This window comes from Micropterus salmoides, unplaced genomic scaffold, assembly GCF_014851395.1.
Source record: "Micropterus salmoides isolate LMB-PRFRI ecotype aquatic unplaced genomic scaffold, ASM1485139v1 Ms_hic_scaffold_7, whole genome shotgun sequence".
NCBI classification, from domain to species: Eukaryota; Metazoa; Chordata; class Actinopteri; order Centrarchiformes; family Centrarchidae; genus Micropterus; species Micropterus salmoides.
Window position 1 is genome coordinate 30,663,978 of NW_024044459.1, and position 18,304 is coordinate 30,682,281.

At 39.3% G+C, this 18,304-nt stretch overlaps 2 protein-coding genes across 2 annotated transcripts; one reads left to right on the forward strand and one right to left on the reverse strand.

Moving 5' to 3' along the window:
• Positions 1 to 1,760: 1,760 nt before the first annotated feature.
• Positions 1,761 to 8,096, forward strand: LOC119891986 (cytochrome P450 1A1). The gene is made up of 8 exons (XM_038704025.1): positions 1,761 to 1,923; positions 2,107 to 2,397; positions 2,484 to 3,092; positions 4,965 to 5,088; positions 5,211 to 5,300; positions 7,224 to 7,347; positions 7,422 to 7,508; positions 7,623 to 8,096. The coding sequence occupies exons 2-8, from the start codon at positions 2,128 to 2,130 to the stop codon at positions 7,903 to 7,905; spliced, it is 1,587 nt and encodes a 528-aa protein (XP_038559953.1). The 5' UTR covers positions 1,761 to 1,923; positions 2,107 to 2,127; the 3' UTR covers positions 7,906 to 8,096.
• Positions 8,097 to 14,174: 6,078 nt separating this feature from the next.
• si:dkey-96l17.6 (kinesin-like protein KIN-14E) lies at positions 14,175 to 17,108 on the reverse strand. Its single transcript, XM_038704524.1, has 7 exons — positions 17,069 to 17,108; positions 16,755 to 16,947; positions 16,370 to 16,550; positions 15,977 to 16,214; positions 14,641 to 14,801; positions 14,415 to 14,519; positions 14,175 to 14,276 (listed from the first exon to the last, which is right to left on the reverse strand). The coding sequence occupies exons 1-7, from the start codon at positions 17,106 to 17,108 to the stop codon at positions 14,175 to 14,177; spliced, it is 1,020 nt and encodes a 339-aa protein (XP_038560452.1).
• Positions 17,109 to 18,304: the final 1,196 nt, after the last annotated feature.

The following is an 18,304-nucleotide window of genomic DNA, read 5'->3' on the forward strand; positions in this document are numbered from 1 at the left end:
AGTCTTTGAAGTAGTGGTGTAGTAGTGACAAATGCATCACTTTGGCTCAACTGTGCCCTGTCCACATGCAGCAGAGGATAGGGCCCATCTACAAGGCCACAAACATAATTGGGAAGATGTTTGCTTTGATAAGGGGCCTCCTGCTGCTTTGCTGTCTCCCAGGAACAATGCGATCACATAACTTTGTCTGGTGCGCCTATTTTGGTCTTGGCTGTCTGGAAACACAACCTCTGTAATTAACCACTGTTAAACAATGGAAAGAGCAACAGAACTGCTGTTGGAGAGAGTTGCAAAACACTGTGGAAACCATCTTCTCAGACTTATGTGTATATAGCTCATTTCTATTAACTTGAAGCTTGAAGGCAGTGGGTCTGGTTTAGTCATACAGTCTATTGTGAGTGGAGCATTAAGAAATTATTCTTCAAAAAACAGTATTGTGCAAACAAGTTGTGCCTCTGTGAGGAATTATAGCTGGTATTCATTTTTGATCAAAACATACAGTATCAGTGTTACAGAAGTAGCATCAGTCTGGCTAGTTTAGCCACATGTTGAGCATGCTAACATGCTCATTTCATGTTTGTGGCATTGTGTGTGTGGGTGTTAGGTCTATTACCCTGGTCTTGCTTTAATGCTTGAATAAGTAACATGTTCATGTAGACACTTCACCTTCTAGTCTGGCTCCACAGAGTCAGTGTGTGTCTCGGCTCTGTCTGCCAGAGCTAATGACAAGACTGGACCGCCTTGGCCTGGAGAGGACATGGGCCACCGGGTCAAAGGAGCTGTCGCTCGGCCTGACAGCACCGGGTGTCCCACAGTTGAGCTTGAGCTAAATTGACGGTTCGGTGGAGAGTGAGAAAGAAAAGAGAATAAAAAGGAATGAAAGATGTAGAGTGAGAGAATTGGAGAGGAGGAAATGGACGAAAAGAAGAAAAAATGTGGGATGAAGCCACAAGGGAGAAGGTGGGAAAAAAGAGTGAGGAGAGAATAAAAGGACAGAACTTAAAGAGCTTTGGTAAATTAGGCCAAAAGATAAGTATTACAAAAGATAAAAAATGAAATCTGCTAGAATGAAAGGACAGTAAAATCGGCCAGATATAAAACTATTAGTTGATGATTTTCCAGTTATTTTAATAGTGGGCAAATCCACATGCTTTTCCTAATAATTTATTGTTGATGGTGCATGTCAGAGAGGTGTGGATTCAGCTTTTACTTCTGTAAACCTGTATGCGAGATTGTATTGTATTGCAATACACTGTAAGGTGTTCCTGTTATTTTGTCCACTCTTCCTGAAGCATTGTGTTTGTGATGTCATGTATGACGATTTGGGTGATGCAAATCAGTGACAAACCACAGCAGCCTGAGAGCATGACCTCAGTCCAAACTCTAAGTGACATTAGGTCAATTTGAGCAGACAGAGAGCGCACCCTTGTGACTCATTAAAGAAATGACATTGTTAAACAAAAGTACAAGTACCACACTGTTTTGTACATGAATTGGATGGTCATGGTACATTTTCAGGGTGCTCATGGACAGTGTTGGTTATCTTGGTATTTTCCTATCCCTGTATATTTTGAAACAGATTCCATGACATATGAGCCCTTTAAAACACTCTGCGAGGGACAAGGAGAGGAGGGGCCCTTGGTTCCGGTCTGCGGTTAAATGGGCCGATGCAGTCACTGGTTGGCCGGACCAAACTCATACTTCACTGTGAGCCAAGTTTCTCGCCATGCGCGCCTCTCTATTGTGAGTGGGCAGCAGCTCCCTCTGCTGCAGGGGGCCTGGCTGCTGCTGAAAGGGACATCCCGGACTGTGAGCTACTCTCATCAGACCGTGTGCTGAGTATTGTGGTGTCCGCTCTGCTCTCTGTTATCCGGGTCCAGCTCTCTACTTTGTTTTTTATAAAGTTACAGAGTATACTGCGTGGTGAGTTTTCTATCACCATTGTTTGCCATATTCCTTTCTGTCTTTTTTGCCTTTCTCTTTTCTTTTAGTAGCCTACTACTTACTTGAATCCTCTAAATTATGAGCATCAATGTCTCGATTTATAGTAATGTAATGTTTCCATCTTACAGACAAGTTTTAACTTTCACTTTTTATGGCTTCTAGATTTGCAGTTTACCTGCCAATATGAAACTGAAGTTTGAGACTCTGCCCATCAAGGAGAATCCTTGTGCCTCTCTGTCTAGTGTCACTGTTGCTCTGTGTCTCCTCTCCCTCCTCCTGATGGCCCTCAGGGGCCGAAAGAGCCACCACCACTACTCCCAATTGGACCACACAAATTTTTCCCCACCTCCTGGGCCTGCGCCGTGGCCTCTTGTCGGCAATCTTTTCCAGATCGGGGACCAGATTCACCTTTCTTTAACTCGCTTGAGGCTCCAGTATGGCGACGTTTTCAAGGTATATACTGTATGTGTTGAAAATGTTTAGATGGACTGAGGATTTAGTTTTGGCTTATTCATTCAGTCATTTGTTCATTCTTCCAGGTGCGTCTGGGCTCTTTAACTGTCGTCGTCCTGAGTGGATACACCACCATCAGACAGGCGCTGGTTCGTCAGGGAGAAGCTTTTGCTGGGCGACCTGACCTATTCACCTTTTCTGCTATAGCCAATGGGACCAGTATGACCTTCAGTGAGAAGTATGGACCGGCCTGGATGCATCATAAGAAGCTGTGTAAGAATGCCCTGAGGTCATTCTCCCAGGCTGAGCCCAGAGGATCTGGTGCCACCTGCCTGCTGGAGGAGCATGTCTGTGCTGAGGCAGCTGAGATGGTGGAGATGATTCGGGAACAGGCTGCTGCTAAAGGGGACATGACAGGTATCGATCCAGTGATGCCCCTAGTAACCTCTGTGGCAAATGTTGTCTGTGCCCTCTGTTTTGGGAAAAGGTATGACTACAATGACAAAGAATTCCTCACGATTGTTCACATCAACAATGAGGTCCTGAGGATCTTTGCAGCCGGGAACCTGGCAGATTTTTTCCCTGTGTTCCGCTACTTTCCAAGTCCATCTCTGAGGAAGATGGTCCAGCACATCCGCAGGATGAACGGATTCATGGAGCAGAGCATTGAGGAACACATCAACACATTTGACAAGGTAAGGAGGCTGGCAGATACACTTGTAGACTTTTGCTTAAATGAAAATAAATTGCAAAAGTTGTATAATTACACGGTGAGACACTGCAGTATAATCAACGATTGCTGTTTTGGAGGCTGAGATGTTATTTGATGATGTACAACATCTCAGCATTTTGGAGCTCTCTATGTTAACTATTTTAATCAGACCCACAACATCGAAGGCTGTCTTTTTAATTTACTACTTTACTAAAGTCTTCTACTTTACTACTTTAGTAAAGTAGCGGGAGATTGGTTATGGTTGTAACCTTTTTGACATTTCTGTCTGTATCTCAGAGATCTTTTAAGTCAGTACGTTCAAAATGTGAAACAAACTAGTTACATGTGTCTGCAGTTAAATAGTGTAACTGTTATGTCTGCAACACAGACAGAAATGCAAGGTTTAGTCTCAAACAAGGAGTAAAACGTTACAATTCCCCCCCATTGTCTGGGTCAGCTGTAACATACACTGGGGTGAAATGTAACATTATAAAATAAGGTACATGAGAAAAACATCATATTGTAAGCTCTTTTTTCAACACTTCAATTCATTTTTAACATAACTGGTGTGTGTGTGTGTGTGTGCGTGTGCGTGTGTGATATTAGTGTATGTGTTTGTTTGTCACAGTGGTGACAGACATATGAGATCCTGGAGTGTAGGCCTTTACATTTTAACATAATATGAAAACAATGAACCATTAATGTGTTTGTGTCACATACTGAAGTTCAAAAAATGAACAAATAAATACAACTCAACATTTTCTTACACTTTCTTTTACAACTAACCCAGACTCCTGTAGCCACGAACTAGCTTACCTTACAGCTAAAACATTAGCACTAAGAATTTCCACGAAAGATATCTACATAGACACACAATAAACATTTTTTTATTGTGTTTTTGAGTTTAACTACAAAGAGGCAATGCAATAACAAAAATAAATTAAGTAAAATAAATTGTTTCCTTCTAAACTTGATTTGTAACTTGATTTGTAACTTGTTCCTGATTGGAGAAATTGGATGTGTTTCAACTGACCCGTGTTACAACCATCCTCGGTCTCCCCTCCTGCTTCACATAGGCTACCATGTGGAGAACTTTTTATATACGGTCTATGGTGGAGAAACAATAATTTAGCTGAAGAGTTATGGTAAGATTGATTCTAGTGTTTAATATTATTTATTTACGATCCCTGGTCTCCCCTAATTCACAATTTAAGAGTTCTTAATCATATACAATGCAAAATAGACATTTCAAAGAAAGGGACAAAAAGATCACATGCCTCTCAAGACCAAGCCACCACAATAATTTGCTGAATATTATAAGAATGTATTGATATTGACTAACTGATCACTGGTTTGATGAATAACCTTATCCCATGTATTGCACAGTGAACACAAAATCCAAACAGAGTGTTTTCACTACAGCCTAAAGTGGTGGATGTGTCTTTAAGTTGTTGATTTCTTCAAATCTGTCCCACTAATTTGCTGTCCACTATTTAATCTCAAATTGCACTCATGCAGTAGTAGCTGTAAGTGCAACTGAAGCCAAAAAAATAACAAACAAGTTCCCAGGGAGGGACCTTTGTTCTTGTGCAGAGTGGCTAAAATGTTCGCACACACTCTAATTAGGAATTAGAATCTCACTGGAAGACACGCGTCGTACCATAACTGATGACTTTCTGTTTCATAATTATTGTTATTTAACTTGAACCTCTATTTCAGCATAATAATTAATCACCCTATAGTTATCCTGAAGATTGCTTGATGTTTCAGTGATGTTAATTGTTTAAGAAGGACAACAACACAATCACTATTAAATATCCTGTCATATTGTATGTGTGTATGTGTGTGACTGCAGAACTATATCCGGGACATTACAGATGCTCTGATTGCACTTTGCGAGGACAGAGAAGAAAATAAGGATACGTCTACTCTCTCCAACTCTCAGATCATTCACAGTGTCATAGACATCTTTGGAGCAGGTTAGACACACTGGAAATGTCACTTATATTATCATTGATACTGCTGATAATGAGATTAAATTGATCATATGAAGATCATGACTCTCTTTTCACTACAGTTGTGTTGTTTGTGATTTTTTAAGGGTTTGACACCATCATTGCTGGTTTACAGTGGAGCCTGTTGTACCTGATCAAGTTCCCTGACATCCAGGACAGAATACACCAGGAGATAGGTGTTGTCTTTGGTTTAAATATGACCAGTCTCTGCTTTCCATATTGAACAAAATGTACACAAGTGTACAACAAAATGTACACTTATCCTTTTTATTTGTATGCATACATCTTTGCTAGAAAATAACTCTAACTCTAACAGGCAAATTCAGTGCTTACAGAGTGTTACTGCATGCATCCTATCTTAAGAGAAAGAATTCATGCAAGGCTAAATTGCGAGGGCCTGTCCAGTATCGGTTTTAATGAATGACTCGTAGTGAGGTTGCTCATTATGATTAACACTTCACTAATGAGCAAATATTGTGGCTGTTGTAGGTCTTAACATTTGAGATATGACATACAGTATCTCTCAAAAGTGGGAAAATGGGAAAAGAGGGAAAATGGCTAATTGGGTCCAATTTGGACATTTTCACTTAGGGGTGTACTCACTTTTGTTGCCAGCGGTTTAGACATTAATGGCTATGTGATGTGTTATTTTGAGGGGACAGCAGATTTACACTGTTATACAAGCTGTACACTCACTACTTTACCTTGTAGCAAAGTGTCATTTCTGCAGTGTTATCACATGAAAAGATATAATCACATATTTACAAAATGTTAGGGGTGTACTCACTTTTGTGAGATACTGTATTACGCTGGATATTCATGACTAAATAAGCAACCATCAGAGTTGAAGTTAACAAAAACCACCCTTACAGTATTTTTATTAGTATTACATAGATAAATTATTTGTTAACATTTGTGCCAGAAACAGCTGTATCCAGGCATATGTGATGTACGTATATTAGGTTGTATCAAAACTTCAGGCAGAATCTACATAACAAAAACCCAACAAAAGGCAACCCCAGTGCCCTTTCCAGACAGACAGAGTCCAACAGCCACCAGAGAAACTCACAAAAGATCAGTCCAATTTGCTGACGCCAGAGCTACTTTTGTGGGTTGACAGAACTGGTGCTGCCTGTTCTGAGGCACGTTGCATTTTCACAGAGAGAGAGAGAGAGTGAGAGGGAGACACTAAGATGAGACAGGATGAATCAGAACGAGAGAGGGAGGTTCAAACAGCCAGAGAAAAAAAGAAAGGTTTGAAAGTTGTTCCAGACCGACACAAAAGCGGTAACACGCAAGGCGCTGAACACACATAGTTTGACATTCTTTACTTAAATGAATTGTACACCATTAATTGACTGAGAAGCTTTTATTTTACTGCTTACAATGGACTCACAATTTACTGGAAAGTTTATTAATGAGTGAGAGCAACATTTTTAAGTTACTTATCTTGTCATTGTGGTTGTATAGTACAAGTACATGTAATATTACAAACTCAAAAGATACAACCTGTGTACTCAAATGTATAGCTACATTTTGACAGGTAACTTTCGAGTTGTTATGAAGTTTAGAATAAAAAGTAATCATAATGCAATTACTTCATAAACCTACTATTTGCTAAAGGGTGATTTGATATCATTGCAGACTGCAACTTCAAAGGCTCTACTAGCCAAAATCTTAAAATGACTTAACTTACATCCCAGTTTAGAGGTCGTGTCCTTCAAAGTCTGAGACCCTGTTATCCTAGTGAACTTATAAAGTCTGGAAAGATATCTGGAAATATATCCTGGGCATGTTAATCATATTCCTCGTAACTTAGCTAAAAGCTATCAGCTAGTATGGAACATGGAGACCTAGTTTACTTTTGCCCTTTTGTCAGTCATTTGGGGAACTTAATTTCCATGAAAAACATTGAAATGTTTGCCTTTACGAATTAACAAATTGCAGGTCCGTCAAATGACATAACTCTCTTGGGCTGCATTCTCCAGCGCAAAAAATTGAGATGCAGATTGAGTCTCAGGGGTGTTTGTAATTTTAAAACAGCTCCCCAGTTTTCCATACATTTCTAATGGGGTTTGGTGTTTTCTTTTCTTTTGTAGATGAACACATTGGCACAGCCAGACTGCCCAGGTTTGCAGATAAGCCCAAGATGCCTTTCACGGAGGCATTCATATATGAAGTGTTTCGTCATGCTTCATATGTCCCTTTTACTATTCCTCACTGGTAAGGCAGTCGTTTAGTTTACACTCCATTCATGTTTATGATTGTTATGAAAACTTTCACTTTCTCCCCCTCAGTACCACGAGAAACATCACCCTGAATGGATATTTCATTCCCAAAGATACATGCGTCTTCATTAACCAGTATCAAGTCAATCATGATGTGTGAGTAGTCACTAGCAAGACATGCTACTGCATCAATCTTCTTTTCAGTTGAGAAGAATGTGTTTTTCTGTTTTATTATTATTTACTTACTTACTGTTTTTCACTATGTCCCAGTGATCTTTGGGGTGACCCGAACACATTTCGCCCAGAACGCTTCCTTGGTTTCTCGGGACTCCTTAACAAGGATCTGACGGAGAAGGTTCTCATCTTTGGCATGGGGAAGAGGCGCTGTCTTGGTGATGGTTTTGCTCGTTTGGAGATGTTTGTCTTTCTCACCACGCTGCTCCACGGGCTGCGGATTGAAAATGTTCCAGGGCAGGTGCTGGATCTCAGCACTGATTTTGGTCTGACTATGAAACCACGTCCATACAAGATTACCATATCCTTGAGGTTTTAGACCATCACAAAACCCAAATGATGCACCACAACACAAATTCAAGTTATTATTATCATTAGCCCCCATATTTGGCTAACCTTAAAGAGCTGGTATTATGCTTTTTATCTTTTTCCCACTCCTTTATTGAGTTATGTACCTTTTTTGTGCATGTAATAGGTTTGCAAAGTGAAAAAGCCAGTCCAGCCCAAAGGGAGTTCCCGTATCCCACAGAAAACTCTGCTCTGAACTGCATGAAAACAGCTCGTTTGTAGTCCAACCGTTTTCCTTTCATCCCTGTGATGACACTGGGATGAAAGCTAAATGCGCCTCATATAACGCTTGACAAGCAGCTTCTCCGACACGCCCTCAAAAACACCGGTGGAAAAACCCTGAGCTGCAGCACACACCTCCTCTTCCTTCCAAACACTAGCTACCCTCCAGGCAGTCAATGGACATAAAGTTGTTACTGTGATGTAGAGACAGAGCTCAGTTAAAACATTATAGATGAAAGATACATTTGATACAGATTAATACCTCACTGCTCTGAAACTCTTGCTCCATGTTGTCAAGCTGGTCCGCAACATGTAGCCTACAGCTGAAACTAAGCTATTTACGGGCTTCACGCATCCCGCCCTTCCCTGCTTCTGATTGGCTAGTAGTCTTTAACTAGGTGCATGTGCAACTCCCAACACAACTAAAACGAAGCCTTCAACACAGGGTGTAAAGAAGAGCTGCAGCAATGGGCAGTATGAAAAAAAAAGCAAATAAAGCAAAATAAAACCATGTAAACCTGTTCTGTTACAACTCCTAATTAGGATTTTGAACCTGAAAATGAGCATAATACCACCTCTTTAATATTGCCACAGAGATACAGTGCCTCTCATTATTGTCAACAGACTGGAGTTTCTGTTTTGGCAAATGTGGTCAAGTACACAAATGGAAAACAAAAGGGAAATATACTGTATGTGTTCCTAAGATTTGTTTCTTTAGATTTTAGAAATAGCAATGAATATGAACTAACTTTATGTTTGTACTGAACACAGTTTTTATGACAATCGAGGGTCATTCACAGTGCTTCAAGTGTACTTCGAAAGGGTAAAGTCCCTCTGCCTTCCTGTCCCAACACATTAAAAATGAAACAAGCTTGAACAGCCCCTCATTAAAAGCCTTTATCTTAAGTTATTAGTTACAGTTAAACACTGGGACAGGGAGGGAGAGAGAGGGTGATCAGCGCTTCAGGCCTCAAACTGTGTTCATGCAGGGTTCATCCTCACTCTCGACGGCCCTCTTCCCTTTCCTCGCTTCAACTTTTCTTCTATCTCCTCCCCATCAGTTAGATTCCTTTCATCTTCTCACCCCCCTCATGTACATGCCTTCTTCCTGTCCTTGTCCCCCTTCCCTAGCTCCTCCTCCTCTTTTATTGTAGCTTCGAGGCAAACACTCCCCAGTGCCTCTGTGAGGAAAAATATATATTAAGACATGCAAGTTCCCAGTCTTTTCGAACATCCGCTTCCTCACACATCAGTACTGTGAAACTCAGATTAGATACAGTCCCAGACATCTTTGAGGGACGTAAAGTGAAGTGTGAAATCAGGCATTTCTAATTTTATAAGCTAAATGTAAAGAAGCACAGCAGTATGTCTTAAGAACAAAAAGAGAACTTCATCCTTAAATGGAACGTTTGAAAATTATCTTCATGACAGCATTATCTCTTTTAAACCTCTATGTATTCTATTGAATAGTTAGAAGTGTTCTACCTCTAAACTGCATTTTACAGACATAGCCTTCAAGTGTTGGCCAGTGAGTTGTTAAAACAGGAGGTGAAGTCTGTCACAGGGATTCAAACTGTCAACCTTGTGTCCATAGCATTTCACTGACACCCAGGAAAAATATAAGAGTCACTAATATAAGAATAACTAATATTTGTCACTTCAGTTTGATGTTTAAGCTTCACTGTGCAGAATGATGAATGTGCAGACACTAGAAGTGTCTCTGAACTGTACAAACAAGCAGGATTTGTGAAATCACAACTATTTTGGAACAAATCTTGGTCCAATATGCAACTTATACAATTTTGAGAATGGACTTTACAAGAAAGCAGGAGACTTCTTGGGTCCAGCAGTTATTTTGAAATGAACACTTTTTGAATATTCTGGATTTTTCAGTGATGAAAAAGGTGTAGATGTCATTTTAAAACCTACCTGAAGGGGTTCTTTAAACATTTTTGATGTCTGAATTTGATAAATGAAACGATCTGTGAGTAAAAGCAGTAATTATTTCTGTGTTTACGCCTCTGCAGAGAATACCGGATCATTAGTTCCTGCATTGGTTAAAGTAATATTATATAAAGTAAATAATAATTTACTTTAGTAGAATGGATAAATTTTTAGCCATGCCACGGAAATGTGGGGTGTAGGTCGGTCCAAGTCTTTTGTCCAGACTGAAAAAACTCAAAATTTCTTGGCCATTTAACTGTATTTTTTGTTTACTGCTAATCAGAAAATGTTAGCATGCTAAAATGCTAAGCTAAGATGAAGAACATGGTATAAACATTACGTCAAAACTTCAATTAAAAGCCAAGTCGCAATTAGACTCCTGTCCCTTTTACAAGCCTGGTGTGACCACAACTTTTGACAAATAAACACAGGTGTATATATATATATATATATATGTTTAAACCTTTGTCTATATAGACATGCTGCACATCACACACCGGTTATATTCTCCACAATATAATCATTCGGTTAGTTTTACACCTTGCACCTGTGTGTTCTTGAGGTTGGCCCTGATGGACTGTCTATTGGGGCTAGATCAAATGAATGATTGCTAATTGATATGTTTTCCAATTGCTTAATTTTTAGACTTGTATAGACGCCTGTCCCAAATATAGTCAGGGTGAGTTCAGTGACTGAAGCAAATAAAAACCCAGGCCAAATAATTGAAGATTTACGCTATATCCGCTTAACATTAGCCTGTTGGCATTGTCAATGTGAACATTTTAGCATGCTGACATTAGTATTTAGCTCAAAGCGCAGCCTCATAGTAACGCTAGCACAGCTGTACACAGTTGTGTTACACACATTTCTTGGAAATAACTTTGAAATCCCTGGCATTTATTGTGTGCTATACATATGTGATTGGATGCTGTCAGTTATTCATAGTTTTTCCTTTCATTTGGATTTTTGTGATAAGGAAAATAATAATAAAATGACTAAAATATTATAGTACTATCAAGTAATGAATGAATGTCAACTTCTAACAATATCTTAGTACGGTGAATAACAATAAAAAGGAAAATGCTTAACTTCTGTGTTGCACTTGCAATATGTTCAAGCCAAATGTGTCATTTAAAAATGTCTTGTAAAAGTATTATAACAATCAGATTGTCCTCAATGACATCTAAAACTACCGACAATGTGTCATGACAGCCAGGTTCTGTATTAAAGGCATCATTCTTAGTTTGCCTGTGTGTGGTCATGTATACAAATCATCTACAGTGGTGAATTGTTTTGAGTTGACTAATAAACAAAACACACCCAGAGGATGAGACCACAGCCCCCTCATCAACCCTGTTCCCTCTCTGTGTGCTCTGTGTGGTTTTGATTCTCACTTTGTTCCAGTCCACTGAGCTCACAGTATGATTTAAACTATGGCCTCAAAGAATAACAAATCACAGGGAACATTTGCTTAGTGGCCTCTGATCCAAACCAGTCAATAAAGCACAGCACGCAAAGCTAGGAATCATGGCTCTAATGTGGCGTAACAAAGAGAAGCACTTGTGGGGCCCGCAGTGTAGATTAATAATGCTGAACAATTAAGATTGGACCCAATTGCAGACAAAAGACAGTCTACTTATAGAAACTGCTATCCCCATCAGCGCTGACATGCCACCCTCGCTCAAACAATTTCAGTTTGAAGTCTCAACTCCGCAGTTTAAGTGTGAGCCAAGGCCTAGAGTGAGACACAAACCAAGCCAATAAACAGTGGTAGAATTACATTTACTCAAAATACTGTACTTAAGTACAGTAATTAAGTAATGAACACATTAATGCATCACTGATTATAATCCAGTAATATAATATAATATTATTCTGAAGTGGACCATTCTGCACAATGGGTACTTTTATTAGTGGTACTTTAAGTATATTTTGATGCTAGTACTTTCACTAAAGTAACATTTTCAATGCCTTTCTTTAACTTGTAACAAAGAATTTTTACACTGTGGCATTGCTACTTTTAGTAAATTATCTGAATACTTCTTTCACCACTGTTAATAAACACTAGAATCAATCTCGTAACCTGTATGAGACGGCACCAAACATTTAAAGGGGAAGAAAATCTTGGAGGCCTACTTCATTTGAATCTGAAAATTCTAAATGACAAAAATTTGTTATTTTCTTCTTCTCATTCTGGTACTTTTAAAGACACTTTCCCTTGTTAAAGTTGCTTTTAACTTCGTCAAACGTCATAACGCTCTAATTTTTGCAAAACAAAACCTACAACAACAGGTTAGGACCTTCGTGTGTTGGAGAGTGCCCTTTCTCAGCTATGGGATATGACCCCGTAACAGTACAGCAACACGTCATGGTTCCGCAAGCACTAATGGGCTCATTGCCTTCTCCCACATACAAAAGGAGTGAAAAATGAAAGACCAATTGACTCCTATTTGCCTCTTCAGTTACACGTGGGGCTCTGTATTGTGGTGGCCTTATTCTATAGACACTGGCAGGCAGCACCCATTAACAAGCTGCACACAGTCCTTTGAATGCTACTGTGCAACTGTGCCCCATAGTGATGCCACCTATTCCCATTGTACTGTAATTAAGTACAAATTCTAGGTACTTGCACTTTATGTGAGTATTTCCATTTTATGCTACTTTATACTTCTACTCCACCACATCTCTGAGACAAATACTTTTTACTCCACTACATTTGTCTGACAGCTTTAGTTACTATTTTTAGATTATACTTTTCATAACCCTTCTGTCAAGTAAAAACCATGTATCTCATAAGATTATGAATGTGAATTTTTTGGATAAACTTAAGTATTAAATTCCTTTATGGGTTGAGATTATTCTGCTTCTTAAGCTAAATAAACTATTTAAACCCTGCTGGATCAGGTGGAAACTGCATTGTCACAAAGCTGAAAACAGGCCTGTCTGAGCTCATGAAAAGTAGATTTGTTTTAGAGATACAGTATGTGGTCCTCACAGGACAATGATGCTAAAAACATATGATGATTGTAGAGAATATGATGCATTGTTGTAGATTAAACTACCCAACAGTATATAAAGCAGTTAAAATTAGCTTAAAGATCTACAGCAGTAAAATGCAACATACACCTAAATGCAGTAGTAATATTCATCCAGAAATATCATATTCAATCGTAAAACAGTGACATGGAGCATTTTACTAGTGCTTTTACTTTTGATACTTAAGAAAGGTAATTACAGTAATTACACTGTCGACACGTGCTTATGGCTGGTTGCCATCATGGGAATGTCGGCACATATGCAGGATTTAAAAACTCTGATATCATGCACATACAGAGAGATTTATCCGGCGGTGAAAGGCTTAATCAGCATTGTGGCTAAATTAAATATTTAAATTATTTAAAATATATGCTAATTCATATGCATGTACAGCTTAAACAATGCACACAAGATAGGCCACAAGAAATAGTCTAAACAATCCCAGTTCAACACTTTACTCCACCATTGTACACAATTCAATTCAGTCAATACAGTACCATTCAAACATCCTCCTCTTCCACTGTCTGTCCTGACCTTAGCTTCATGATCACCTGAAAAAGAAAACAGGATTAAAGTTAGCGTGTCTGTTTAAACTAATTCTTTTTGTTTTATTCTACATATCACGTTTTGGCATCACTACTAGCCGTAGAAAATTACAGTGACACACACCTCTTTGAGCTGGGCAATCTCTTTGCTGTCCACATTTCTCTGAGCATGGTTGGTTATGGCCTTCACTCTTGTTGCATAACTGGAAGGTTTAGGGAGTTCAATCAATCAATCAATCAATCAATCAATCAATCAATCAATCAAGTTTTATTTAAAGTGCAAAATCACCAAAAAAAACCTTTACACTTTACAAAATGCATTGAAGTTAAATAAAATAAGCCACAAAATACAGAATGCATGTGATAAAATCAGCAAAATAAAATAATATAAACAATTTAATAATTTAAAGTTTAAGTTTAGGGAGTTCTGTGTTATTTGGGAGTTTACTAGCATTCAACTAAAAATGAAATGATGAATCTCTCTCTTTGTTTCTTACATGAGAGATGTGAGCGTCTCATCAAGGTTGTATTCGGAAGGAGAGATGTTGACGATCATGAGGGTTTTGGCATTTCCACCCAGGGAGTCTTGCATCACCTGAAATGCACCGGTCACATTTGGCTGACCTACATTGCAGTTCATGACCACACATAAAAAATCACAAGCAGCTTTTTGTTTATTGCTCTCTCTCTCTCTCTCTCTCAAAATTCAAAGTACAATGCTTTTTATCATCACCTGTGTCAGCTTGCTATTCCTGTATGGTACGTGGGGCAGTTCCGCAGACAGGGCTGAGATCACATCACCCAGGGCACTCAGAGACTTGTTAATGGAGTTAGCCTCCTGCATACGGAAGTAGAGGATGAACGGGGGGGCTTTAAAGAGAGCATGAGAAATATCTAATTCTTTCAATCATCCTTTCAATCACTTGATGGACTAATGACAATATAACATTTGAGCAAACCTTTAGCTGGTCGTCCTTGGCACCAGCCTTTGCTGCTCTCTCACTGCCTGCCAGGTCCACAAGGCTCAGCTTCCCAGAGCTCACACTTCCGTTGGTCAGATTCCTGCTTTCCACCATGATGCCAACGATGAGATGTGAGCGGGAACTCTCCACATTCATCTCTGGGGACACATGATCCACAAAAAAGGCCTGGAACGGATTGTCATACGCCGTGGCTTCTTGATGTTCAGCTAGTCACTTGTAGTCAAGATTAGAGCTGAAACTAATACATATTTTCATTACTAATTAATCTTCAGATGATCATTTAGAGTAATTGATCGGTTGTTTGGTGTAAAATGCGGATCACAATTTCCCTGAGTGCAAGATGTGATTTTCAAATATTTGGCATATTTTTCTTGATAAATGACATAAATGATTGTCAAAACTGTTTTTCGAATGTTTGTGATTAAGGTGGGAAAAAAAACACAATAAAAACATAAATATAAAATGTGATGCCACTACTGTTCTTTATTATTTTGTGCCATCCATAGTCCTTGAAATAATCTAAGTGTGTCTGCTTTTTATATATTTGTCAGTATCTACAGTCCAAAGGCTGTATTTGTAGTTGATTAAAATTATTTTGTAGTTCCAGCTAGTAGATCTAGCTCCATACTACTAAATAATAATAATAATCTTTATTTATAGAGCACTTTTAAAACAAACCTTACAAAGTGCTTAACATGAAGCAGTTAAAACATAACAACAATAAAAAACCCCAATAAAAATCATTTCAAAATAATACTTCAAATAAAATCATGTAAAATCAGGGAATGCTCTTCGATAAAAGTATGTTTTAACAAGGGATTTAAAAGAATTTCCTCGTAGATTGCTCCAGAGCCACAGATCCCTAATTGCAAAGGCTCTGTCTCCTCTCAATTTCAGCCGGGTCTCTGGAACAAATATAATCAGGAGTGATATGATCACATTTCTTGGTTCTAGTTAAAAGCCTGGCAGCTGAGTTCTGAACAGACCGAGACGATCAATAGATTTTTGATTCAGGCAGGTAAAGAGACTGTTTCAATAGTCCAAACGTACAGAAATAAAGGCATGTAAAATGGTCTCAGTATCTTTAAAATATTTGGAAAATTCTGTAAGGACTCTGATGACCTGTGTGCGTCTATAAAACAATGTTGCTCCTCTTCTTACAGATTGGCTGTAGTGCCACGCACTGCCCAGTCCAATAATGATGTACTGAGCTGCCACCCCCTCACACTGACTGTAACTAACATGATTAATCCAAACCATTTAGCAGGGCCCTGTTTGAACTGGGCGGCATGGCACGGTATAGAGAACTCACTGGTGGCAGAGATGTGTCGGTTGGTGCAGGCCTGCTGGAACAGAGCGTATAGCTCCTGGGCACTGGAAGCCTCCTTTGTCTCTGCTCCTTGGGCGAACACAACCCCCTTTCTGTTCCTCTTGATCTCCACCCGCCTGGCCTGGCCATGGGACTGGGGCTGTCCATGGGCCTCACCAGCCAGGCTCACAAAGAGGTCCTGCAGCTTGTCATTGTACAGCTCCAGCATATAGGCTGAAACCTGAGGCAAGAGGATGAAAAAGCTCAGGAAGGAGGAGAAGGACAGGGACAGAGATGGAGGAAGTTGAGGGAGACAAGAAAGTTAAATCTAAGATCTTTGCCATCTCCCAAATAATTTAAAAATAATAATTGCATTAGTAATATAGTGTATGTTACCTTGAAGTCGAATTTATTGCTGTTCTCCTGAATCATATCAAATATAGCATTAAAAGATCTCGGCATGATCCCAGGGTTCTTCTGTTCCTTGTCCCCCACCATGGTGAAGGTCTTCCCTGAGCCCGTCTGGCCATATGCAAAGATGCAGACGTTGTATCCATCAATAGCCGACTGGATCAGCCTGTGGGGGATATATATCCAGCTGGACTGTACTTATTATAGAACTATGTGCTTCTACTTCTGAATTGGCACAAATTTGTACTATCAACTACTAAAATCAGAAACTACTTTGTAAATCTGTGGTGGATTAAACACATTACATGTGTCTTATGGTACATTTGTGAATATACTGTATTTGTATATTGATTAAGAAGCATAATCCAACCTGTTGGTGTCATGAAACAGGTCTTCCTGAGAGGCTTCAGCGTTGAACACCTTGTCGAACTGAAACTCCCTCTGCCCACGAGGGGTTTCCACAGTGACAGAGAAATCATCTATTTTCTCCACAACGATGGCTCCACCCTGCATAACCTCGGTTCGGCTCACTGGTCGAATCCGACAAAACACTCTGATTTTACCTGTGAAAATTTCAAGGTGTGAAACCTTAGTAACCTCAAAAAAAAAAGTGTTAAACTGTGAAGGCCTCAATTTGTGGTGTTTCATTTCATACAAAAACATTTAATGCTGGCTAATGTTTACCTTTCATGTCTTCCACCATATTGTAGTACTTCTTCCTCATTGTCCGTTCTAAAGTGTAGTTCTCAATTGTTTTCTTTTTCTCTTCTTTAACCTGCTTTAACTTGAGAAAAGAGCATGATAACACAAATATGACACTGAATAATAGATGTTTTTTTTTAGCTACTTGAACTAGATAGCTTACTACAATCCCTTAATAATCTAAAACATTTTACTCTATGTATCAGGAAACTTAAAAACCTACAAATTATACCAGGTGTCGATTCACACACACTAATAAATATGACAACTGAACGCACCCAAACCATTATATAACAGTTACAGAAATAATATGTGTGATGCTTCATCAGCCCATGTAATTTAAGTCACACCCTCAGTCTACCATTGTAACGATACCGTTTTACCTGAGATTCATCAAATTCAATATATAATATAGAGGGGCAGCTGGGAGGTTACCATCTCTATTTTACCCCTGAGGCCTGACCTGACCTGAGATTTTGACCAACCTGATCCTGCAGCAAGAGAAGCTGCTGACCAACACTCTTCACTCCCTCTGTGGTTTGGATTGTCCCTCGTCCCAAGATGTCTTCCAGTTCTGAGACTGCATCGCAGTCTGAGAAAAACAGGAATTAAAACCACTTATATAAGTGATGCACCACCGTACACTAAACATAGCACAGACACACAGTTGTTGCCAGACTGATGTAAATGAAAGTTTTTAAGATGCAAGTATTACAGTAGCTGTATGAATGCAGGTGATGTGAATATAGGAGATTTAAGAAATTTATTTACCATTTATGACAGGGCTTTCTCCAGTTTTGATGCAGTCCAAAGCCAGTTGAGATACCTCATACCTCCTCACTGTTCCTTGTAGTACAGACAAACGTGACTCATATTCATCTAACCTGAAAAGTAGAATAGCAGTTGAATAAAAGTCTTGAATAAAGGCATTGAGACTGGCTTTGGCTATTCCATTGTTTATATGTCCAGGCTGTTTCCATGATCTCTAACCCCTCTTGGTCAGTGGTCTTGTCCTCTTTGTCATTACTGTCTATGGCCCTCTGTAGGCGGTGCAGTTTGTCTCTGGCTTCGACCAGAGCGACCCGGTTCTCCTCAATCATCTGGTTCAAAGGAGCTCTGGTCTCAGCCACTGCAATGCAAATAGCATGAGCCTAGAAAACAAAACAAAGCAGTCATGTGCTATCTATAGAACAAAGTCATAAAAGCAGGGTGATGTCT

Coding starts and splice junctions, on each gene's coding strand:
- LOC119891986 (XM_038704025.1), top strand. CDS start 2,128: ATGAAACTGAAGTTTGAGACTCTGCCCATCAAGGAGAATCCTTGTGCC. Junction 2,398..2,483: donor AGTATGGCGACGTTTTCAAG/GTATATACTGTA, acceptor TCATTCTTCCAG/GTGCGTCTGGGCTCTTTAAC. Junction 7,348..7,421: donor CCTTTTACTATTCCTCACTG/GTAAGGCAGTCG, acceptor TCTCCCCCTCAG/TACCACGAGAAACATCACCC.
- si:dkey-96l17.6 (XM_038704524.1), bottom strand. CDS start 17,108: ATGAGGAAGAAGTACTACAATATGGTGGAAGACATGAAAG. Junction 14,802..15,976: donor CCGACACATCTCTGCCACCA/GTGAGTTCTCTA, acceptor ATGTGTCCCCAG/AGATGAATGTGGAGAGTTCC. Junction 14,277..14,414: donor GGAATAGCAAGCTGACACAG/GTGATGATAAAA, acceptor GGTGCATTTCAG/GTGATGCAAGACTCCCTGGG.